Source organism: Thunnus maccoyii, chromosome 6 (genome assembly GCF_910596095.1).
Source record: "Thunnus maccoyii chromosome 6, fThuMac1.1, whole genome shotgun sequence".
Classification (NCBI taxonomy): Eukaryota; Metazoa; Chordata; class Actinopteri; order Scombriformes; family Scombridae; genus Thunnus; species Thunnus maccoyii.
This window is the reverse complement of record NC_056538.1, coordinates 34,268,767-34,294,000: the sequence shown is the minus strand read 5'-3', so window position 1 is coordinate 34,294,000 and position 25,234 is coordinate 34,268,767. Positions and strand designations below refer to the sequence as shown.

The following is a 25,234-nucleotide window of genomic DNA, read 5'->3' as shown; positions in this document are numbered from 1 at the left end:
GTATCAGAACTTTGTTTTTTCTTCTTTCCTCTCCCATTAATCATCTCACCACCCCTCAGATTTATCTGCTGACCCTTTGGAGGGGCCTCGACCCCTAGGTTGGGAACCATTGGACTAAACTAGCTAACTGTATATAAAGTAGCTGTGTGTACCTTTTACGTTGCAGTATTGGTACTTTTACTGCAGTATTTCTTCCAGCGCTGGTTTTAGTGTCTCTGTGTCTCTGCAGAGTTCAGGAGTTTCCTGTCAGGTAAAAGGTCAGAGGTCACAGCTCCATGTTGTCTGATAGAAGATGAGAGACCATGACTCTGGACGGAGTGAGCCTCGGCCCTCCTGCTGCCGTGCTCTGCCGGGGTCAGAGGTCAAACCCTCCCAGGATGTCACGGCTCAGGTGAGAACATGTGACCACAGCTCAGACAGGTGTGTGATGACGAGGCGTTCAGGTGCTCCTCTAACAAACACATCAGTACCGTTTCTGACTGTTGTTGATAAAGTCGACAGCTGTGGTTTAAGCTCTGGCAGAGAGTTTCTGTCCCACAGAACATCCTTAAAACCATCCTTGATTTACCTTAAAACACCTAAATGTTCAATAAAATAAACTCATTTGTTGAAGCAACAAAATAAAAACAACCAAAAACACATCAAACTGATTCAGTTTCAGATTATAAAATGAGAATAAAAGAGAAAAATGTCGATTTTAACTGACAAATTAAATGTTTTCAGGGTTTTTTCTTTAATAACAATCTGAGAGATTTTTCTTGTTTTTTTCTTTTAGTCATAATTTTTTAATTTTTTTTTTAATCACAACACAAACAGTAAATACTCAGCAAATAGTGTCTTATATTTATGGTCATATCTCTGGTTTCTGTTATTTTGAGACAAAATGAAAACAACAAAAAAACAAAACTGTGATCAAATATCAGAATAAAAGCAGATAAATCACACACACACACACACACATATATGTCCTTGTTTACATAATGAAGACCCGCCTCCTGATGCTGGGGGGGGGGGGGGGGGGGGGGGGATCCAGGCTTCTGATTGGTCGACGCCGTATGAATGGATGTGATGTGTGTGAGGAACATGAGGCGGAGAACGTGAGCTCTGCACGTGCTCAGTAGCAGCTGAGAGGAGGCTGTGACACACACACACACACAGAGTTTAATCTGCAGGTTACCATGGCAACGACACTGATGCTTCAGGGGTTTTGGGCTGACTGACGTTTATCAGCAGAGAACAAAACTGAACATCAACAGTGAAATTATTGATGGATGGATTGATTGATAGTCGACTCCTCTGAGTGATTTCTGTCTCTCCGTGAGGTGAAGATGTTTCCAGGTGTTTCCAGATGTTTCCAGATGTTTCCAGGTGTTTCCAGATGTTTCCAGGTGTTTTTGATCACTGATGAAGGTCGTGTGAAACGTGTCTGGATGTGAAAGTGTTTTATTTCTGTCACTGAAATGATTCATTTCATTCAAACCGGACACACTTTATCTCTACAGCTCCTTCAAATACACAAACATTAAATATAGAAACATTAAATATTAATGCAGATTCAGCCTTTATATGTCAACACAGACAACACAACTTAGAAAACACATTAAAAACATGAATTTCAAGTGGTCAAATATAGAGATAAAACATAGAACATAAACACTCAGATGTGTATATTGTGTTTATATAGTGTATAAATGTTTATATTGTGTTTATATAGTGTATAAATGTTTATATTGTGTTTATATAGTGTATACATGTTTATATTGTGTTTATATAGTGTATAAATGTTTATATTGTGTTTATATAGTTTGTTAGTTTGTGTTGAACATAAACTGAAGAAGTGAGGATGTAAACATGTCAAATGCTTTGTTGCTTGTTTGTGTTTTGTATTGAGGACATTTGAAGGCTGAAGTCACTGTGTGTGTGTGTGTGTGTGTGTGTGTGTGTGTGTGTGTGTGTGTGTGTGTGTGTGTGTGTGAGGTCAGGGTGCATTGTGTGTGTGTGCGGACAGATCGGCTGGTTGCCACGGTGAAGAGCTGGCGGAGGGCGGAGCTAAAGACCAGACCAAAGCAGGTGGAGAGAGAGACAGGTAACACACACACAAACACACACATCCAGAGGTGTGTGTGTGTGTCTCTCAGGTGTGTGTGTGTGTGTCTCTCAGGTGTGTGTGTCTCTCAGGTGTGTGTGTGTCTCTCAGGTGTGTGTGTGTGTGTCTCAGGTGTGTGTGTCTCTCAGGTGTGTGTGTGTCTCTCAGGTGTGTGTGTGTGTCTCTCAGGTGTGTGTGTCTCTCAGGTGTGTGTGTGTCTCTCAGGTGTGTGTGTGTGTGTCTCAGGTGTGTGTGTGTCTCAGGTGTGTGTGTCTCTCAGGTGTGTGTGTGTGTCTCAGGTGTGTGTGTGTGTCTCTCAGGTGTGTGTGTGTGTCTCTCAGGTGTGTGTGTGTCTCAGGTGTGTGTGTCTCTCAGGTGTGTGTGTGTGTCTCAGGTGTGTGTGTCTCTCAGGTGTGTGTGTGTCTCAGGTGTGTGTGTCTCTCAGGTGTGTGTGTCTCTCAGGTGTGTGTGTGTCTCTTAGGTGTGTGTGTGTCTCTCAGGTGTGTGTGTCTCTCAGGTGTGTGTGTGTCTCAGGTGTGTGTGTCTCTCAGGTGTGTGTGTGTGTCTCAGGTGTGTGTGTCTCTCAGGTGTGTGTGTGTCTCAGGTGTGTGTGTGTCTCAGGTGTGTGTGTGTCTCTCAGGTGTGTGTGTGTCTCTCAGGTGTGTGTGTGTCTCAGGTGTGTGTGTTTGTCTCTCAGGTGTGTGTGTGTGTCTCAGGTGTGTGTGTCTCTCAGGTGTGTGTGTGTCTCAGGTGTGTGTGTGTGTCTCTCAGGTGTGTGTGTGTCTCTCAGGTGTGTGTGTTTGTCTCTCAGGTGTGTGTGTCTCTCAGGTGTGTGTGTGTCTCTCAGGTGTGTGTGTTTGTCTCTCAGGTGTGTGTGTCTCTCAGGTGTGTGTGTGTCTCAGGTGTGTGTGTTTGTCTCTCAGGTGTGTGTGTGTCTCTCAGGTGTGTGTGTGTCTCTCAGGTGTGTGTGTTTGTCTCTCAGGTGTGTGTGTCTCTCAGGTGTGTGTGTGTCTCTCAGGTGTGTGTGTGTGTCTCTCAGGTGTGTGTGTGTCTCAGGTGTGTGTGTTTGTCTCTCAGGTGTGTGTGTGTCTCTCAGGTGTGTGTGTGTCTCTCAGGTGTGTGTGTTTGTCTCTCAGGTGTGTGTGTCTCTCAGGTGTGTGTGTGTCTCTCAGGTGTGTGTGTGTCTCAGGTGTGTGTGTCTCTCAGGTGTGTGTGTGTGTCTCAGGTGTGTGTGTCTCTCAGGTGTGTGTTTGTCTCTCAGGTGTGTGTGTGTCTCTCAGGTGTGTGTGTCTCTCAGGTGTGTGTGTGTCTCAGGTGTGTGTGTTTGTCTCAGGTGTGTGTGTCTCTCAGGTGTGTGTGTCTCTCAGGTGTGTGTGTGTGTCTCAGGTGTGTGTGTCTCTCAGGTGTGTGTTTGTCTCTCAGGTGTGTGTGTGTCTCTCAGGTGTGTGTGTCTCTCAGGTGTGTGTGTGTCTCAGGTGTGTGTGTTTGTCTCTCAGGTGTGTGTGTGTCTCTCAGGTGTGTGTGTTTGTCTCTCAGGTGTGTGTGTGTCTCTCAGGTGTGTGTGTGTGTCTCTCAGGTGTGTGTGTGTGTCTCTCAGGTGTGTGTGTTTGTCTCTCAGGTGTGTGTGTGTGTCTCTCAGGTGTGATCATCCCGTCGACAGCGCCGGTCTTTTCTCCTTCATGACGTTTCATTGGCTGACTCCTCTGGTGGTACACGCCCACCGGAAAGGACAGCTCTTATTGGACGACATCTGGCCTGTGTCACAGCGGGAGGGTTGCCATGCCAACAGCCTGAGGTGGGCAGAGCTTTTAAATGAATGAATTAGAACTATTTTACCTGTTTCATGGTGATTAAAACATCAAACACCTGACTGGTGTAAAATCCTACATTACCCAGAATCCACCAGCTCAGGTGTGATGCTGCTTTCATGCGATATGAGGAAAAACGGAGATACAAGTTCCACACTTCAGATTGAACTTGGTGCTCTGAGACAGGAAACAGCTGATAAACCCAACAATAACAAGAACGTGTTTCCAAGCAGGAAAACATCCGACATGTCCGTCGCTGTGGATCAGATTATAATTATCACTGTGACATGTTGTTATAAATGTTGTTTTCCTGAAAACAAACATCAGTCTGTAAATAAATAAGTTCAGACATTTAATTTAATCATTTGATATTTATTCAGTTATTTAGTTACTTTTAGCTAAAATGATTTAATTTAATTTAATGTTAAACATCTTAAATCTGGTTTTTATGTGTAATGAATGATTATTGATGACTATTGAATGATTATTGAATGATTATTGAATGATTATTGAATGACTATTGAATGATTATTGAATGATTATTGAATGACTATTGAATGATTATTGAATGATTATTGAATGACTATTGAATGACTATTGAATGATTATTGAATGATTATTGAATGACTATTGAATGACTATTGAATGATTATTGAATGATTATTGAATGATTATTGAATGATTATTGAATGACTATTGAATGATTATTGAATGATTATTGAATGATTATTGAATGATTATTGTGGCTCTCAGGCTCGCAGCTCTGTGGGAGGAAGAGCAGAGGTCAAAGGGCAGCGAGGCGTCTCTGTGTTCGGTGGTTTGGTCTTTCTGTCGGACTCGTCTCCTCCTGTCCATCCTCTGTCTCACCGTCACTCAGCTGGCAGGATTCAGTGGCCCGGTGAGTCAGGACCAGTGAGACCAGTAACACCAGTAAGACATTTAAGACCAGGATGACCAGTGAGACTAGTACAAGTATGACTAGTAAGACCTGTTTGATCAGACCAGTACAACCTATAAAACCAGTGTGGCCAGTCTGACCTGCTGTGTGCCTCCTCCAGGCCTTTGTGGTGAAGCGTCTACTGGAGTACACCCAGCAGGAGGAGCCTGAGCTGGGCTACGGGCTGCTGCTGGTAGTGGGACTACTGGGCACCGAGCTGGTGCGGTCCTGGTCTCTGGCTCTGACCTGGGCCCTGAACTACAGGACGGGCAGCCGGCTGAGAGGAGCCGTCCTCAGCATGGCGTTCCACAAGATCCTGCGTCTCCGCAGCGTCAGGGACAAGTCCATGGGACAGGTGAGGGACACGCCCACACAGGTGAGACACACAATTATACAGGTGAGGGACACGCCCATACAGGTGAGGGACACAATTATACAGGTGAGGGACACGTCCATACAGGTGAGGGACACAATTATACAGGTGAGGGACACGCCCACACAGGTGAGGGACACGTCCACACAGGTGAGAGACACAATTATACAGGTGAGGGACACGCCCACACAGGTGAGAGACACAATTATACAGGTGAGGGACACAATTATACAGGTGAGGGACACAATTATACAGGTGAGGGACACAGTTATACAGGTGAGGGACATACCAACACAGGTGAGGGACACGTCCACACAGGTGAGGGACACAGTTATACAGGTGAGGGACATACCAACACAGGTGAGGGACAAGTTCACACAGGTGAGGGACACGCCCACACAGGAGAGGGACACGCCCACACAGGAGAGGGACACGCCCACACAGGTGAGGGACACGCCCACACAGGTGAGGGACACGTCCACATATGTGAGGGACACAGTTATACAGGTGAGGGACATACCAACACAGGTGAGGGATAAGTTCACACAGGTGAGGGACACGTCCACACAGGTGAGGGACACGTTCATTACAGGTGAGGGACACGTTCACACAGGTGAGGGACAAGTTCACACAGGTGAGGGACACGTCCATACAGGTGAGGGACATGTTTATACACGTGAGGGACACGTTTACACAGGTGAGGGACACGTTCATTACAGGTGAGGGACACGTTTACACAGGTGAGGGACACGTTTACACAGGTGAGGGACACGTTTACACAGGTGAGGGACACAGTTATACAGGTGAGGGACACGTTTACACAGGTGAGGGACATGTTTACACAGGTGAGGGACACGTTCATTACAGGTGAGGGACACAGTTATACAGGTGAGGGACACGTTTACACAGGTGAGGGACACGTTCATTACAGGTGAGGGACACAGTTATACAGGTGAGGGACACGTTTACACAGGTGAGGGACACGTTTACACAGGTGAGGGACAGCTGCCAGAACAGCTCTGTCTTTTTTATTTGTTCTTTCTTTCCTCCGTTCTGTCTTTCATCCTTCCTTTTCTTCCTTGCATCCTTTCTTTCCTCCCTTCTTTCTCTCTGTCTTGTTTTTTTCTTCTTCTTTCCTTTCTGTCGTCTTCTGTCTGTTGATGCTGATGATAAACACATCTGATTTAACTCTTTCTGTCCCTTCAGTTGATCAACATGTGTTCCAGTGACGGTCAGCGGATGTTCGAGGCGGCGGCGGTGGGCAGTTTGTTGGCGGGGGGCCCACTGGTGGCGGTGCTGGGCGTGGCCTACAACCTGTTTATACTGGGACCAACGTCTCTGCTGGGCTCAGCTGTGTTCATCCTGTTCTACCCCACCATGGTCAGTACCTGTCACCTGTCTGTCGCCTGTATATTGTCAGATTATTAACTTGTATTACATGTGTTGGTGTCGTTGGTGTGGAAGTTCCTCAGCGTGAGTGAAGAAGAATCTGTAACACCTTTAAATCCAAAATAAGCTGCAGAGGAACAACCTTGGAAACATTTGGAACAACTAACTTAATCAGACACTTAAACCTTCACTGTGGTGAACATTCCCAGTTTCAGGAAGAAAAATGTAAGTTATTTAAATAGTTAATGAACATACAGTTGAATTTCATTACTCTATTAAAGGAAAGTTACAAAAATGTTTGTGTATGCTGTCAATTATCGTTCTCAGTAAGAAAGGAAATATATAAAGAAAGAAAGAAAATTGGAATCAGCAGGTCAGACCATTAAAACATCGGAAATCGGAATTGGTCAAGAAAATTGCACCAGTGCGTCTCTATTGTTAAAACATTTCTTGTTTCCCAAACTTTCACCGTCACAGACACAGAGGTCATCTGTGATGAAATGATCCACCTGGAGACGTTTATCCTCCTACCTGTGCAGGTGTATTGATCGGTTTGTTCTGTTCAGATGTTCAGCTCCAGACTGACGGCGTACTTCAGGAGGAAGGGCGCTGCTGTCACCGACAGACGAGTGCAGAAGATGAACGAGATCCTCAACTACATCAAGTTCATCAAGATGTACGCCTGGGTCAAAGCCTTCTCCCAGGACGTCCACAGTACGTACTCGCCTGACACACTCACCTGGGCGGCCTGTAACTGTGACATCAGCAGGTAACTGTGACATCAGCGGTGTTTTTGACTCGTCTGCTCTGTCAGGGATCCGCGGGGAGGAGCGCAGGATCCTGGAGCTCACAGGTTACTTCCAGAGCATCACGGTGGGCGTGGCTCCCATCGTCGTCGTCATCGCTAGCGTCGCAACGTTCTCCGCCCACATGTTGCTAGGATACGACCTGACAGCAGCTCAGGTGTGAAACATGTTCAAACTGTCTGCTGTTGGTGTTGTCAGTGTGTTTTTATTGTGTTAACTGCTCAGTCAGCTGTTAGCATTTAGCTGCAGCGTAGCTTACTGGCGGCTGCGTGTTTTTCCTCGTTCTGTTTCTCATTTCAAAATATTCTGTAATTGATCTACTCGATGTTACTGAACATAGAAACTCTCCTGACAATGTGACGAACCTACAGGTTTATATTCTGACACCAGTTTACGTTATTTACACTTCTTTTCTGTCTGTGAGAATACTACAATACCCATGAGCCTCGGCTGCTGTTGCTATGGAGAAGAAGCCAGTCAGAGGTGTGAATCAGAGTGTAATGAATGAAATTTTAAACAAAGCAAGTCGCCATGGTTACTGAATTCATTCAAAGTGACCCAGAAATTAAAAGTGAACTGATTTAATCTGCAGATTGTAAAATCAGTTTAATCTTTAGTTTCTGCTCGCCGTTAGCGATACACCTGACCGAACTTTAAGCTCTGCGATTGGCTGTTTCATGCTGAAATGCACCTTGGGAGTTGTAGTTAACTACCCTGAAATCTTTATGTCCACAGTCTTGTATTTTCAGTATTTTTTAACACAGTTGTTCATGTTTTGTTGTGATGTCAGAAGAGTTTCTTGTTGATCCGAACAGTAAAAGAGAGAGAAACATGAACGAGACTTTTACTGCAGGAACCAGAGAGGCTGAAATATCTCCTCCCACCTCTATTATTTGTTTGTACCTGTTAACGTTATACCACAGCTAACTGGCTAGCTACATTATAAGTCTGACTTTTCATTGCATCAGGCTACTGCTAACTGGCTAGCCTTGCTATAGGTTTCTCTTTTTACCTGTTAGCATTCAAACAGGCCAATATCTTTATACCTGTTGGCAATACAGCAGGTCACAGCATGGTGGCTAGCTACACTTGAAGTCTCTTTTTATACCCGTTTGCTTTACAAATGGCTACAGTAAGTGGCTAACCTCGCTACAGTTCTTTCTTTATACTGCCTAGTGTTTTAATAGGCTACAGCTAACTGGCTAGCCTTGTTATCAATCTATACTTGTTAGCAATAAAGCAGGCTTTGGCTAACTGACTAGTTACACCAGTCTTTCTTTATACATGTGTGCATTACAAAAGGCAGCCGCTAACTGTTACCTGCTAGCATTAGCTCACTAGCTAACCCCATTTTCCCATCTGTTCCTTCATGTTGACACGTTTCTGAAGGGACGCCGCCTTCAACTCAACCTCTCTAAGACTGAGCTCCTTGTTATCCCAGCCAGTCCCTCTATACAACAAAACATCATCATCCGTACAAACAACGGAGTTTGTTCCATCTGTTCGATCTGTGGAGTCCCTCTCCATCTTTAAGAAAAGACTAAAGACCAGCTCTTTCATGAACACTTCTGCACCTGATGGAATTATAAAAAAATATATATAGAAAAATGTATTATCCACTTCTATGCACTCTGCCTGTTGGCATCTACGTCCTATCAGACTTGAACTTAGCTTTATGGTACTTACTCGTGTTGTTCTCTCCTGACTGGATCCCTGCTTGTGTTGCATTAACTCTTGTGTGTATGTTGCTTTGGATAAAAACTAAATGAAAGTGTAACAATTGTAAAGTTTCTGTTAAACGTCTGGATGCTCACAGGTCTGGTTTACTTTCTGTCTCTTCAGGCCTTCACTGTGGTGACGGTGTTCAACGCCATGACCTTTGCCCTGAAGGTCACACCGTTCTCTGTCAAGTCTCTATCGGAGGCGTCCGTAGCCGTGGAGAGATTCAAGGTGTGCTGCTGTCCTACATCTCACCTACATACTGTATATACTTGCCTACACACCTGGTTATATATCTCCCCTCATCCACACTGCCTCAGTTTGTTGTGCTGGGAGGTTGGAGGGTTCAGCTGTTCCCTGGCTGTTGGACAGATGGATGAAGGGATGAATGGTTGGAAGAATAGTTGGATGACTGAATGGGAGAATAGATGGAGGGAATGAGCTGAGTCAGCAGAAACGTGTCCGACCAGTTTGATCTGAGGAAGCTTCAGCCAAAAATCAAATCCCAGTGAAATTAAAAGATCAGACTGATCCTAACAGTCTGCAGCGGCTGTAGCGCCCCCCTGAGGCCGCAGTGTTGAGTTAAATTGAAATGAAAAGACAACTTTCCTGTTTTTATATCTTTAGCAGAGACTCTCGGCTGACATGTTTAGTTTGAGACACTCCGTCCCTTTTCAGAGTCTCTTCCTGTTGCCGGAGGTCGACAGCATCCGTGCGTTGCCTGGTGATCCTCAGGTTGCCGTGGAGATGTGTGGAGTCAGTCTGGCGTGGGATGGAGGCGGGCACAGCGCCCAGCCGAGTCCATGTGTCCGGACAGCCAGCAGACACCAACACAGAGAGAAGTACACAACGTTTACTACATGTGTTTCTCAGTTTAGATGATGCCTTCATCAACAGCCTGAGACCAGATCTAATGATGCATTCAGGTGCTCCTTGTCAACAAAATAGTCCCTCAGCTTTATCAAAATCACACTATACTCACTTTTATATTCTAACCCCAAATCTCAAGCTTTCTAAATGTCTAAATTTCTGCCATTTAAAAGATACTGTGTGTGATTTTTGTCTTATTTAAATTGGAAATAGATGTTTTTTGTTTGTAGAAAAATGAAACAATCCTGGTCTAAATTGCAGTTTTAGTACAATGTCAACATGACGTAAGAACTATTCAGATCCTAAACTCGGGCGTTAAAGGCAACAAGCAAAATTATATTTACATTCAGTCTTTTTCACCAAAATGTGCATTCAAGAAGTACTCATATCAACATATTTGTTCTTTAGAGGCATGTACGAGTGATTTGGTGCATTCACCAGTTTTCTCTTGTACTTGTCCTGTCGTGACCTCCAGGTGCAGAGACAGAGTGGTTCTCCAGGAAGAGGAGGAGGAGCAGGAGGTGACTGGCTCCCTGCTGAGAGGAGGAGGAGGAGGAGGAGACAGAGCCTTGAGTCCAGAGGAAGAAGAGGGGGAAGAAGGTGGGGAGGGGGAGGCTTTACCTCCCCTCCTGACCATCCCCTCTGTCTCACCGCGGCTTCAGAGCACCCTGCACAGCATCAACCTGAGCATCCAGCAGGTAGATCCTCCAGACACATCATCATCTCTGATATCATCACCAATAAACCTCCATAAATACATTTACAACCACAGAAAAAGAGGCTGCAGAACCTGCCTGAGAATCATCACGTGTTTAAGTTTTCTTCATTTTCACAGTGATCAGTGATAGTTGTCTGAACATCATGTTACACTGCAGACAGCGGCTGCTAACAGCTGATTCATTGACTTTTAATGGAGACGATTTGACTAAATGTCTGTGTGTCTCAGGGGCAGCTGGTCGGTGTCTGTGGGAGCGTTGGCAGTGGCAAAACCTCTCTGATCTCCGCCATCTTAGGACAGGTGACGTTACCTCCCACAACAGCCTAAAAGCTGCTACTGGTAATGTGCTGATCATTAATATTGATAACTAATCGGTGTATTGACAGATGATTGTGTTGGAGGGCAGCGTGGCTGTCAGAGGAAGGCTGGCCTACGTGGCTCAGCAGGCCTGGATCCTGAACACAACACTGAGAGACAACATCCTGTTTGGACAGGAGTACCAGGAGGACAGGTGTGAGCGTCTTTGGACTGTGATTGGCTGGTTTAGTCCTCAGACGAGGATGAACTAACTGTTTTTGTTTCTGCAGGTATCAGTCGGTGCTGAGCGCCTGCTGTCTCAGACCAGACCTTGCCCTGCTGCCCAACGCTGACCTCACAGAGGTGACATCACTTCCTGTTTGTGTTCTAGTATAGAAAGTGCACTGTGTGTTGATATTAACTAATGACGAGAGACCAGGTCTGTTTTCAGCAACACGTCACTCCGATAATAAATAATCAGGTGGTTCCATCAGGATGATGATGCAGCTTTTAATAACAAACTACTGTTCATTGATGAAAACAGAACTGCAAAGTGAATGTTTGCCTTGCAAACTGGATCATTTGTGTTTATTTGCCCCAAACAGCCAAAATACATGACTGTATAGAACCCCTGAGTCTTTGTGGGTATTGTACCGGCCTGTTGTGGTGAAGGACCTTAACCGTCACCTAATGTCATGAACTTTGGGTAGTGACCAAAATGATGCGATCAGGGATACAAGCAGTGAAAGTTAGTTTCCTTTGGCCGGCTGCTGCTCTGCATTGAAAGGAGCCAGTAGAGCTGCTTTGGGCATCTGACTGATGACTGGACGCCTCACTGTGGAGGTATTCTGGGCAAGTCAGGGCAGACCTCGAACACACTGGAGGGCTGTACCATCAGTGTATGAATGTGTGTGAATGGTTAGTTTTCTCTGATGGGCAGGTTGGGACCTTGCATGGTAGCCCCTGTACCCATTCAGCGTATGAATGTGTGTGAATGGGTGAATGTGATTTGTAGTGTAAAAGCGCTTTGAGTGGTTGGAAGACTAGAAAGGAGCTATACAAGTACAGTCCATCTACCATTATTTATCCCATCTGGTCTGGGAACATCTTGAGATCCTTCAGGAGGAGCTGGAGAACATGGCTACCTTGCTTAACCTGCTGCCGCTGCCACCCAGAACCCGTATAAGTGCCAGACAATAGATTAATGGATCTTTGGCTGTGTTGTATCCCCATTTCTACCAGACAAGAAATCTTCTGGCCCAGTTTTTGGTTTCTAACTGCTGACTCCTGCTCCCTCTGAACAGCATTCTCTCCACAAATACTGATGAAGCCTGGACATGTTGTTCTGTCCAACAAGGGTTCTCCACTGTTCTTCTGCTTTAGAGGATTGGTTGTCCTGCTCCATGCAGGTGTTGAGTTTGTTTTAGCTGTCTTTGTTGTGATGTGACATCTGTTCAACCGCCAACCCCTGAAAGTACTCGTAACTTGGATTCAGTATCACCTGCTGAGCAGAGCCCAGATCTAGTTCTAGGAACAAAAGCAGAACCAGTGACAATAGATAAGCTGAAACATCACTCCTCAGCCTTCTACACTCATCTGAGAGTCAGCCATAGTGGGGAGGAGGGGGGAGGGGGGGGGGGGGGTATGATGGCATGGTTCATTAGCCCACCCAGCTGGCTTGTTAACACCAGAGTGATGCAGAGAGTCGAACTGGCCCTCTATTGGTTGAGGACACAAAGGTTTTTTGCCACTTGTTTTTTCTTCCAAAGCTTTATTGACCAAAATGTATTTCAGTTTTGCATGTATCAGAACTATAGCATGAAACAGTAGAAGAAGACACAGAGAAGATTTACATCACTGTCTTAAGCCCGCTTAGGTCAAACTGCCTCGTCGTCAAATGCAACAAAGCCAGCACCGTCACATCCCTGACAGCATTTATATTATTGTATGTATTATCTATCCATGTACATTATAGTATGAATGAAAAGCTAAAAGTTCTAATTTCCTTTCTGTCAGATTGGTGAACGTGGCGCCAACCTGAGCGGCGGGCAGCGCCAGCGAATCAGCTTGGCCCGTGCCCTCTACAGTGACCGGGACGTTTACATCCTGGACGACCCGCTCAGCGCCCTCGACGCCCACGTGGCCAATCACATCTTCCATAACGGCATCAGGAAGCAGCTTCGCCACAAGACCGTCATCTTCGTCACGCACCAGCTGCAGGTAAACATCCTCCTGACAGGTAAGGTGTGCTCTACTGCACAACACTGACACGGAGATAACCGGGGTGTGTGTGTGCAGTACCTGGTGGACTGTGATGATGTCATCCTGATGAGGGAGGGCAGTATAGTGGAGCAGGGTAACCATGACAACCTGATGAAACTGAATGGAGACTACGCTACCATGTTCAACCACTTTCAGCTGGGAGACACTCCGTACATAGAGGTACATACCTGTCTGTCTGTCTGATTGTCTGTCTGATTGTTTGTCTGATTGTCTGTCTCTCTAACTGTCTTTCTGACTGTCTCATTGTCTGTCTGTCTGTCTGTTTCAGGCTCCCAGCAGGAAGTCCGGCGGCTCTCAGAGGAAGCCAGCAGACAGTAAACCAGGATCAGTGAAGAAGAATGCGCCGGTCATCAAAGACAACGGTAACACAGAACACTGTTACACCTGTTTTACTCTGATCTGTTACTTTACTGTGTTTCACTGTTTCCTGTCATGTGACACTGAAGGGGAGGAGCAGCAGTGTGGGGGCGTGGCCTGGCCTGTGTTCCGGCTGTACATGGCGGCGTGCGGTGGCTCCGCCTCTTGCCTGCTGATCCTGGCTTTGTTTGTTTTAAATGTGGGAAGCTCCGCCTTCTGCCAGTGGTGGCTCAGCTACTGGATCAACCAGGGCAGCGGGGTGAGACGCCTCCTCCTTACCTCTTCTTAACCTCCTCCTCACTTCCTCTTCACCTCCTCTACATCTCCTTGTATGTTCAGCTGAACTAATCACTCTTTGCAGGGCCTTACAATCCTGTTCGGTGCTGTTTCTGTACCAGACAGTGATGTTCCCGTCAGGACGCCGTCGATGGTGCAGGAGTAGAAATACCCAGAATTTCCTCAAGCGTCTGAGGTGAAACAGTCTCTGCTTTGCTTTCTCACCACTGAGTCAGTATGCAGCGTCCAGGTCAGACCCTTGGTGATGTGGACCTGTTGGTATTAAAGGGGGGCGTAGTTCCTTCCCTGCTTCTTCCAAAGTCCACTATCAGCTCCTGAGTCTTGCTGACGTTCAGGAGTAGGTTGTTGTCCTTCCTTCAGCCTTCGGCCTTTTCATTGTTATCTGTGATCGGGTCCACCACAGCTGTGTCATCAGCAAACTTGATGATGGTGTTGGAGTCCAAAGTGATTCCACAGTCGTGTGTGTACAGGAAGTACAGCAGGGGGCTCGAAACGCAGCCCTCGGGTGCTCCAGTGTTAAGAATGAGGGTAGAAGAAGTGTGTCTGCCTGTATGATTGTGAACACCGTTGCTAGTTGGTCAGCACATAGTTTGAGGACCCGTCCACTGATATTGTCTGGAGCTGCTGCTTTCTTGGTGTTTTCACGCTGATGTCACCCGTCCATTAACCTCTTCCACTGTTTTTGCTTGCTGGCTGCTGATGGCCTCATAAAAGTTGTTAAGCTCACTCTCTAGAAATGCATCAGCACTTGACGAGGGGGCTCGCAATCTGCCACATGCGTCTTGGATTGTAGTTCCACTTTCTTCACGTTGTCCCTTTTTGCCTCCTTTACTGCTCCTCTTACATTGTAGTCTGCTGATTTACAGGCGTGTTTATGGCATCCAGGGTGGTTCTGGTGATCCATGGGTCCTGGTTGTGGAATGATTTCACCGTAGTTTGGGGTGCAGTTGCTTCTGTTTAGACTCAGTGAATCTATTGATGTCATCGGTGACGTCAACGTAGTGTAGTGCAGACTGTAGGGCGGCCTCTGATTGGCCTGACCACTTCCTGACCTCTGGCACACACATTGACCTCAGCAAGATGGCCGCATGGTCGCTCTCCCCGAACGCGGGTAGTGATTCTGCTCTGTAACCATTTCTGAATGGTGTGTAGCAGTGATCCAGAGTGTTTCTTCCCTTGTGATGCAGTAAATACATTGATGGAAATCAGGCATAACCTTCTTAAGCTTAGCCGGATTGAAGTCTCCAGCTACACTAAGCGCAGCATCAGGATTATTGGTCTGCGAGCAGTTCAAGTCTTTGCAAAGAGCCAACAGGTGGGACGTAGACCGCTGTGATAATGACTGATGTAAATACCCTCGGTATAAACGCAATAACTCCAGATTAGGTGAACAGGAACGGAATAGCACTTTAATATTCCCAGTCACACCAATCCTTGTTCACCATAAAGTCCTCTGTTCTGTCGGATTAACAGAAAGAGAGTCATCTGGTTGAACGGTGTTGTTCAGTATTCCATAGACGTGGAGGTCGTCGTAGTTTATTATCCGGCGCCTGCACGCTGGCTAGCAGGATGTTTGTCAGAGAAGATCCAGATGTGGCCGTGAATACAGCCGGTGTTTAATCCCTCCACGTTTACCCCGGTGTTTCCTCCGATGTGGAGATGGATGCAGAGACGGTCAGGTGGTGGAGTCAGCAGGAGGAGAGTTTACGACTGTTTCTCTGTCCTGATGGTCGACTCCAGTCGTTTGTTCTCATTGGCCGACACGATTTACAGAGAGGAAGAGAACTGACGAGCAGAAATACGCACAAATGTAGCAGAACTAACAGAGAGGCAACCGGATAGGTCCACGGTTTCACTTGACCTCCTCATCATCTCCTCCTCTTCACCACATCATCTCCTCCTCTTCACCTCCTCCTCTACTCATCTTCCTCTCTTATCTTCTGTCCTCACCTGTAACTCCTCTCTTTTTTTCTCCTCTTGTTGTCTTTTCTAGAACACGACGGTAACCGAGGGCAACAGCTCAACTGTGAGCGTGAGCATGAAGGACAATCCCATGATGCAACACTACGCCGCCATCTACGCCTCCTCCATGGGAGTCATGCTGCTCTTCAAACTCCTCAGAGGCATCGCCTTCGTCAAGGTGAGGACGCATCACGCCGTCCTGACTCCACAGCAACACACAGCAACCAGTAAACACCAGACACATACTGACTGGAGCTGTACTGGTTCAAAAAGGCAGAATAGAGATGACCAGTTTACATGCAGAGGAGACCCACGAGTTTTAAAAATGCAACAAAGAAAGGGACGAAATCAATCAATCAATCAATCAATCAATCAATCAATCAATCACTCTTTATTTGATGATCAGATGATCAGATGACTGACATGCTGATAATAAGAGAACAAATATAGACATTAAACATTAAATCAGTTTGAGGCACAAATACAAATTATGAAAATATGATAAAATAAAATGGATTTAAAAATAATAATAAAATAGAGTAAAAATAAAAACTAGATAAAATAGAAAAAATAAAGACAAATAAAATGAATAAGAGGGAAAAAAATTAATAAAATTTTACAACATGAGTACAATAAAATAAGTGAATCAAATAAAGTAAATAATGTCTATAAATCATTTTTAATCTAAAACCAGGCTGAAGAGGAAGGTTTAAGGTGGGTGAAATAATGCAGCTATCTGTCAGTAGTAGAGCTGCAACGATTAATCGATTAATTGATTAGTTCATCAACAGAAAATTAATCTGCAACTATTTTGATAATCGAATAATCATTTTAGTTATTTTTTTTATAACAAAAATGTCAAATATTTGATGGTTTCAGCTTCTCAAATGTGAGAATTTGAAGCTTTTCTGTCTCACATGAAAGTAAACTGAATATTTTGGATTTTGGACTGTTGATCAGACAAAAAACATCTGAAGACGTCACCATGAGATCCGAGAAATTACATTTTTTGACACTTTTCACTATTTTATGGACCAAACAATTAAATCAAGTAAATAGTCTTTAGCTGCAGCTCTTGTGAGTACATATCTTGGTCACAATTCTGCCACAACCAAATTTAATTTATGTTACAAAAAGTATGAACTCTCAAATACTGACATCAGTATTGAGCTAAACAGTCCAGTATCACGAGTCAAAGACTCAAACCTGTGAAACAAACAGAAAAGGTGAATGTTAATGAATGTTCTCATTATTACAAATCTATCTACTCTTATTTATTCACCTTTTATTTAGGGACCGAGCCCAAAAGGCAGAGGACTGCTGTGTTTTTCGTGTGTTTGTTTGTTTCTTTCTTTATTATTACGCCACTTAAACCCTGAATTTGACCCCCTAAACATGCTGAAAAACTCACCAAATTTGGCACACCCATCAGGTCTGGTGAAAAATTTGATAAAATGTAAAAACTAACCCCTAAAGTGCCAAAATGTGCTCTCTAGCGCCACCAATGTAACTAAAATGGCCGCCACGGCCTGTAGGAATGTCGTAGAGAGATCAAACCAAAACTCAATTATTCATCTCATCAAGACCTACAAATCATATGCTGACACCCCTGACCTGAATCCAACAGGAAGTCTGCAATTAGCCTTTCAAAATAAGACTTTGCCCCAATTTTGGACCCCTAACAAATGCTATCTCCTCCGAGAGCGTTAATGGTATCGGCTTCAAGCTTTAATAGGTGACTTATGACACTGTGCTGAAAAAAAGTTCTTAAAAACTTTGTAATAACTCGAACGGTTTGGATTTAATAAGCCCTGAAAGTTGCAGTGCCACATCACACCTTACAATGTAAAGCAATGGGGAGGCAATCTATGGGCATGAACTTTGTGTCAAACAGAGGCTTCTGATGTCTAAACTATAAGTCTGACCACTTTCAAACCTGTATCAATGGATTCGCCACAGAAATTTCCTTCTAAAAAATATAAAAAATAAATAATTTTTAATGTAAGATTTGGCCAAAGTCATGGGATTTATGAGGAGATTTCACAAGAAGCGTACTCTAAAATCCTCCTCTCCAACTGCTCCTGGTGATGTCACTCCCTCAGTGCTGTGAAACATTCCGCAATACACACTCATTATAAAATCACAGGAGGAGCAAGAAAAGACTTTAAAACTCACACTCTAATATCTCAAAAACAGTAAAAGATAGAAAACACATGTAAATTCAAGATTTGTAGGTCAAAGTCTCGTGACTCATTTAAAGTTCAAATGAAGTTTGTATCTAAAACTATGTGGAAGCAGTAAATGTTCAAAAAGGTGTGGGTTTGTTTTACACACAAACTCATCAAGAGTTTTCAATTTACTAATTGAAATTCAAGTGAATGGGCCCAAAACTTGCATGATTTTCCCTGCAGAAAATTCTCATCCTGTCAATCAAACTTTCAAAATAAAAGCACCCCTCATTTTTAAAAAGCAAAATGATCTGATCCCGACGGACCAGAGTGCAAGGTCCCGACCAACGCTGCTCGCAGCTTTAACTGTTTTTGGGTTTTCTTAAAAAGATTTTTTTTAACTTTTGTTTATTTGTTGTTTTTGTCTCAGCTGAATTTATAAGACTTTTTTTGTAAACTGCAGTGAGTAATTAACAAGTTAAAAGATAATCCAGTATTGATATGACTCCAGTTCTGTGTTCCTGTGAATCTCATGACACAAAGGCTCAGAGTGATGATCAGTGTTGAAACTTCCTCTGGTCCTGCAGGGAACGCTGCGCGCCTCCTCCAAGCTGCATGATGAACTCTACCATAAGATCCTCCGCTGCCCCATGAAGTTCTTCGACACGACGCCCACAGGACGGATCCTCAACCGCTTCTCCAAGGACATGGACGAAGGTACGGACAGACTGCTGCCAGTGTCTGACAGGATCCTGGAGCTTCTTTAATGTCTGTTTCTTCTCGTTCTTCCCTCCAGTCGACACTCGTCTGCCCTTCCAGGCTGAGATGTTCATCCAGAACGTGATCCTGGTCTTCTTCTGCCTGGGCGTCATCAGCTGTGTGTTCCCGTGGTTCCTGGCGGCGGTTGGTCCTCTGGTGTTGATGTTCGCCGCGCTGCACAGCGTCTCCAGAGTCTTCATCCGGGAGCTGAAACGCCTGGACAACGTGACGATGTCACCCTTCATGTCCCACATCACCTCCAGCATCCAGGGCCTGTCCACGCTGCAGGCCTACGACCGGGGGCGGGACTTCCTGCACAGGTAAGGAAACATCTGGAGATCTGCAAGATGGAAGTCTGAGCGTCCACCACCCTCAAAGACTATACATAGTTTGAGCGGTGAAATAACGGCAGTAATCTGAGATGCAGATGCTTTTTGACAGCAGATTAACAACTTAATGTCTCTGCTGGAGATGGTTAAAGTGCAGGTGCATTATTTTTTTGAGTTCTTATATCATTCTGTAGCTTCACATCAGTGTTCCATATGTATTGATTGAAGTACGTATATCTTAGTGTCATAATGTCATTTTTCCAAGTGTAGCAGTGGTGTACTCTCTCTCTTGCGTTGTGTTAAGGATGACACGCACACAGTCGCTTCTCAGCTCTGTCCCGGATTTATTCTGGTAACAAACACAGTGGGATTAGCTCTCCACAGCCAACTCTCACCCCTAAATTCCACCGGGCGCGTGTGCACCGCGTTCTGGCTCCGACGCGGCTGCTGGAGCTGATTGCGGCCACTCTGGTCAATGTATGCGATTTCACCGGGTGCGCCGCGGCGCGTTTCAGAAGCGTCCCAGAAGCAGCTCTCCGCTCCGCTGTGCTGCGCTAAAGATAGGTGCGTTGTCTATTTTTTACGGAGGCCGCGTCAAGCAGCACAGAGCAGATCGAGCTGGGCAGGAAGTCAGACACAGAAACAGCATTGAGCATCCGGTCAATTTTCAAAATAAAACACCCTGTGCAGACTCCTGGTCGTATATCAACAATAAACACAATTAAAACAGACGAATAAAGAAACCATTTAACTACGTAGCCTAATTAACCATAGCAGAAGCACAAAAATCAAAGAAAATGACCAAATCAATGAAAGCTGAGCAAGTTAACAAAATTGGGACAGTTTAGTTGCCCTGCTACTGCAGTAATTACGGTAGCCTTAAGGCACTCTGTAAGCTTTGACTAGGCTGCTGTAATTACTGTAGTAGGAGTGCAACTGACTTTAAACGGCGGAAGACTTCCCCGCAGTGAAGACGCTCCGCTTCTGACACGCTCCCGGTGAAAAGGGCGCCGTGCAGAGGACGGAGCAAAACCGCGTCCGGAACGCAGCACACACGCGCCCGGTGGAATCCCGGGGTAACAGCAGCAGTCGCAGAAAATATACACACGGGCACCGGGCATAGCGGACCGGTGACCGAATACCCACACACAGCTAAACAAAATGACAATTACAAAAAATATCAAATGTACCTGGTAAGAAACACAGTAGCATTAGCTTTCCACAGCCAACTCTCACAGCAGCAGTCGCAGAAAATATAAACTGAAACAAAACAAAATTAATTACTTGCTGCCGATTACCAGGTGCATCACGAGCAGTAGCTTCGAGCTAACATTGAGCTAGCAAGATCACCGATAACCGGTTCAATAAATTGCTACACGTAAATTACACACACCCGCATTGTTACCAACACTTGTGGTTACTGAAAGCTTATCTCAACACATCACTCAAATAAAACACACTTTTACCCATAAAACAAAGTTATAAAGTATATGAACGGAGCTCAGCACAAATCGACCTACCACCGGCACCGGGCATAGCAGACTGGTGACCGGACACGGGGTGCACCCGCGAAGTCTGCACGGGCCCGTTCAAGAGGCGTTCAAGTACACACTCAAAAATAAGACTCTGTAGTAGCTTACATATTATAAGAGTAACAAAGTAAATAACATAATATTAAAAGAGTTGGGTAACTAATAATAAATTAGATTCAGTGCGTATTCAGTCACAAAACATGGCAAGATGGTTAGTTATGGCAAGTGGAATCACTGACTCCGCTACACGAGCCTCTCTGCAGAGCAGCACTCACCGTCGCTGCTCTGCTAAACATGCTAACAGCGCTAACCCACGTCACTGCTTTTTGTTAACGGCTGAATGGACGTTTCCATTTGAACAACCTGGAAAAAATGTAAATGTTAATGTTGCTGTCGTCATTTATCTGGATTAACATCAATTATTGATGTTAATTATTGATTAACATCAATTATTGATTATTGAATTATTGATTTTTACTCAATCAGCAGCTTAGTTTTATGGAGAATGTCCTACATGAAGCAGGTTTATGTTGGATCGCTGTAGGGAGTCCCAACAGAACCGTCACTGATGTTTTATTCTGTGTTAAGTCAGCGAGAACCACCGAGAGTCACAGTTGCCTTCAAAATGAAGTCCAAGATTACCAAACTAATTACTAATTATTAATTATTAACCTGCTGGTTTCAGCCGGTCTTGATTAGACCAAATTGAAAATCTGTCTTAAAGTAAATGTTCATCTGTTAGCTGTCGCTAGCTTTCTTAGCTGCTGCTGATTTATTGAAAGTTGTTTAAATAAATAATGTTAATCTAATTAACTGATGACAGCAACATTAAACACGTTCAGTTATGAATCTTCAGCATCTCAGAGATTTTTGCTGCTTTTCTTTCATTGCTGACTGTTCACTTTTTGGTGTGGTGGCCTGACGTGTACGACATGTAGCCGCCCTGCCTTCAACCCGGGAGATCCAGAATTTGATCCGGGACCTGAATTGAACCCAGACTGTATGTGTTGTGTGTTTTCAGGTACCAGACTCTGCTGGACCAGAACCAGGCTCCATTCTACCTGTTCAGCTGTGCGATGCGCTGGCTGGCGGTGCGGCTGGACGTCATCAGCGTAGCTCTGATCAGCATCACGGCCCTGATAATGGTCCTGATGCACGGGCAGATCCCCCCCGCCTACGCCGGCCTCGCCATCTCCTACGCCGTGCAGGTGACTCCAACAGGACACCGTCTCCCGCTGATGTCACAGGAAAACAGCGTGAAATGAAACGACATAAACAAACACGCAGGATGATGAATCAGATCCTAAAACGTGTTTCTGTGTTTCAGTTAACGGGGTTGTTCCAGTTCACGGTGCGTCTGGCGTCTGAGACTGAAGCTCGCTTCACCTCTGTGGAGAGAATCCACCACTACATCCAGGTACTGGGACTGATGCCTGTACTGGTGTTTAAAGGATCATTCTGCTATTTTTCTATATTTGTCTTCATGTTTGGATCCAAACCAACAATGAACTGATCTACTAACCAGTATCGTGTGTGTATCAAAGCTGATATATCTGATTAAAAACATGTCAGTGAGTCACACTGGGTCACATGTTCCTTCATCATCAAGAGTTTGGTCTCGTTAGTTTGTTTAGAAACGGCTCCAGAGATTAATGACAGCGATAAGATAGTAACCCACCACTGAGCATGTGCGGAAAACGTGGTTTAGTTTACAGCTTCACCAGGTTGTTGCGTTACATATCACAACCTCTGGACTTTGTACTGAAGTATAATGCAGCACGGACAGAAAATACTCCGTTTTTTTTTAACAGTTACACAGCAGCTACTTTTAGGAACTTCATAAAAAAACTACAAATGAAACAACAACTCAGTGTTTTTGTGTCTCTGCTTTTAACTGTAAAGACAAAATGTCAGAAAACAATTAAACTGTTTGATCCTTTGACTTTGACAGATTCTTACATTCTGATTTTTAATATCAGCTGCTGCAAAGCTGGTTAAATCATATTTCGTTGTCTCTGTGTCAGTCTCTGTCCCAGGAGGCCCCGGCCCGGGTCAAAGGTCGCGCCCCTCCGGCTGACTGGCCTCAGGAGGGGGAGCTGGTGTTCAGGGAGGTGGAGATGAGGTACCAGGAGAACCTCCCTCTGGTTCTGAGCAGGGTCTCCTTCACCGTCCGGCCTAAAGAGAAGGTCGGCATCGTCGGACGCACCGGATCAGGTGGGCGGAGCCTCGGGTTCTGCAGGGGTCAAAGGTTGGATTCATGAGGACAGATTGTTCACCGGTCTTGTCTGTGTGTCTGCAGGGAAGTCGTCTCTGGGCGTGGTGTTGCTCAGGCTGGTGGAGCGCTGCGGAGGCTCCATCCTGATCGACGGCGTCGACATCAGCGACATCGGACTGGCTGACCTCCGCAGCAAGCTGTCAATCATCCCCCAGGATCCGGTGCTGTTCAGCGGGACAGTCAGGTAGGCTCACCTGGACCGGTCTGGAACATCAATTCAATCAATCAATTTTTATTTATATAGCGCCATATCACAACAGAAGTCATCTCAAGGCACTTTTCACATAGAGCAGGTCAAGACCGAACTCTTTAATATACAGAGACCCAACAATTCCCCCATGAGCAGCACTTGGCGACAGCGGTAAGGAAAAACTCCCCTTTAACGGGTAGAAACCTCAAGCAGAACCCGGCTCTTGGTGGGCGGCCATCTGCTTTGACCGGTTGGGTTGAGAGAGAGAAAGAGAGAGGGAAAGGGGGAGGGGGGACAGAAGAAAAACAATCACAACAACAACAACAAGCACAAGCAGCAACAGCCAGGGAAGGATACCATCAGGACTGTGAAGGACCGCAAAGGTTCGGCCCGGGAGTCAGGTTTTTCTGTGAGATGAGAAAGCACAAAAAACTCCGGGGAAGAAGCAAAGTTAGTGACATGCATTGATGTTACATGAATGCATACAGATGGAGAGGAGGAGGAGGAGAGAGGAGCTCAGTGCATCATGGGAAGTCCCCCAGCAGTCTGGGCCTATAGCAGCATAACTAAGGGCTGATCCAAGGCGAGCCTGGTTGGCCCTAACTATAAGCTTTATCAAAAAGGAAAGTTTTAAGCCTACTCTTAAACATAGAGAGGGTGTCTGCACCCCGGACTGAATCCGGTAGATGGTTCCATAGAAGAGGAGCCTGATAGCTGAAGGCTCTGCCTCCCATTCTACTTTTAAAGACTGTAGGAACCACCAGTAAGCCTGCATACTGACATGCATCTGATATTTCCAGCTGCTCAAAGTTTGGAAAGTTTATGAAAATCAGCCATCAGTGATATTAATTACAGAGTAGAATATCGGTTTTAATCTCTCGTGTGTGTTTCCAGGTTCAACTTGGACCCGTTTAACCAGTACACAGAGGAGCAGATCTGGGAGGCTCTGGAGAGAAGTCACATGAAGGAATGTGTGAGTACAAACGCAGGATGTTCATGTAGGAAGATAGAACAGCGGAGGACCGGTTTTAGACCGATAACATTCAAGTTATTGTGTCTCATATGAAGTTTGAGTCACGTTTGTGTGAGACCCAAAGGAAGGAAGCGACACTGTAGACTAAATGTAAACGGACAAAGACAACGATCTGTTAGACATATTTATATATATTTATATATGTATAATTTGATTTGTAGATGTTTTCCCTGAGTGCATGTGTTTGTCAGATCTTTGTGACGACACATGAAGCACTGCAGATTTTTCCAGCACAAATGTGTGCAGAAGAAGAAGAAAAAGAAGCTGGTGCCTCTGCCGTCTGAGGGTTTTTCCGTTTGTTATAATAAGTGTGTTCCACTGTAACTCCGTCCGCCCGTCAGGTGTCCCAGCTGCCCCTGAAGCTGGAGTCGGAGGTGGTGGAGAACGGAGAAAACTTCTCAGTGGGAGAGAGACAGCTGCTGTGCGTCGCCAGAGCGCTGCTGAGACAGTGCAAGGTAAGAGACGGACACAAATTAAATATTTAACCCGTCTTCGCCGGGTGGCGAAGTCGTCTGATCGGCCGGTTCGGTCTCTCAGGTGCTGATCCTGGACGAGGCCACGGCCGCCATGGACGCCGAGACGGACGCTCTGATCCAGGAGACGATCCGCAGCTCGTTCCAGGACTGCACCACCCTGACCATCGCTCACCGCCTGCACACGGTGCTCGCCTCAGACCGCATCATGGTGCTCAACCAGGGACAGGTACGCCGCCGCTCCAGCCAATAGCAGTTCAGGTGAAGGTGTCAGAGGTCACCGCAGGTCTGGGTTCAGGGTGGTTTAGAGAATAAACTCTTCACAAACAGACGTCTGAAACACCCTGTAGTTGATTTTAGCACCTGCTCATGATTTAGTTTTAGTTTATTGTTGTTATTGTCAACGTGTTTATCTTTTATGTCTTTTAAGAATTCTGTCACCATGATTTCAGTAAATAGTGAGTTTTTTTTTCCATAAAATTAAATATGACATCATCAGACTGGAGAATAAAGAGACAAAACAGATAAATTCTTCATAGTTTCTGTTCTTTGAGTTACTTTTTTATCTGTTAT

At 45.3% G+C, this 25,234-nt stretch overlaps 1 protein-coding gene across 12 annotated transcripts in view; it reads left to right on the top strand.

Annotated features, from left to right (window-relative positions):
- abcc5 (ATP-binding cassette, sub-family C (CFTR/MRP), member 5) overlaps positions 1–25,234 on the top strand; it is a 29,095-nt gene that overhangs the window by 1,998 nt on the left and 1,863 nt on the right. For 2 of the 12 annotated variants that reach the window (XM_042414140.1, XM_042414139.1), the window contains exons 2-28: positions 230–391; positions 1,983–2,086; positions 3,726–3,881; positions 4,648–4,792; positions 4,953–5,186; positions 6,411–6,584; positions 7,160–7,307; positions 7,408–7,556; positions 9,242–9,349; positions 9,797–9,960; positions 10,464–10,686; positions 10,935–11,006; positions 11,093–11,217; positions 11,294–11,366; positions 13,020–13,223; positions 13,302–13,445; positions 13,555–13,902; positions 15,934–16,080; positions 18,658–18,787; positions 18,867–19,149; positions 21,712–21,898; positions 22,018–22,107; positions 22,715–22,904; positions 22,990–23,149; positions 24,050–24,128; positions 24,530–24,643; positions 24,726–24,890. In XM_042414140.1, coding sequence (XP_042270074.1) covers positions 293–391; positions 1,983–2,086; positions 3,726–3,881; positions 4,648–4,792; positions 4,953–5,186; positions 6,411–6,584; positions 7,160–7,307; positions 7,408–7,556; positions 9,242–9,349; positions 9,797–9,960; positions 10,464–10,686; positions 10,935–11,006; positions 11,093–11,217; positions 11,294–11,366; positions 13,020–13,223; positions 13,302–13,445; positions 13,555–13,902; positions 15,934–16,080; positions 18,658–18,787; positions 18,867–19,149; positions 21,712–21,898; positions 22,018–22,107; positions 22,715–22,904; positions 22,990–23,149; positions 24,050–24,128; positions 24,530–24,643; positions 24,726–24,890 — 4,215 coding nt within the window. In that variant the 5' untranslated portion in view covers positions 230–292. The other 10 variants (XM_042414142.1, XM_042414141.1, XM_042414143.1 and 7 more) reach the window with 10 other exon arrangements.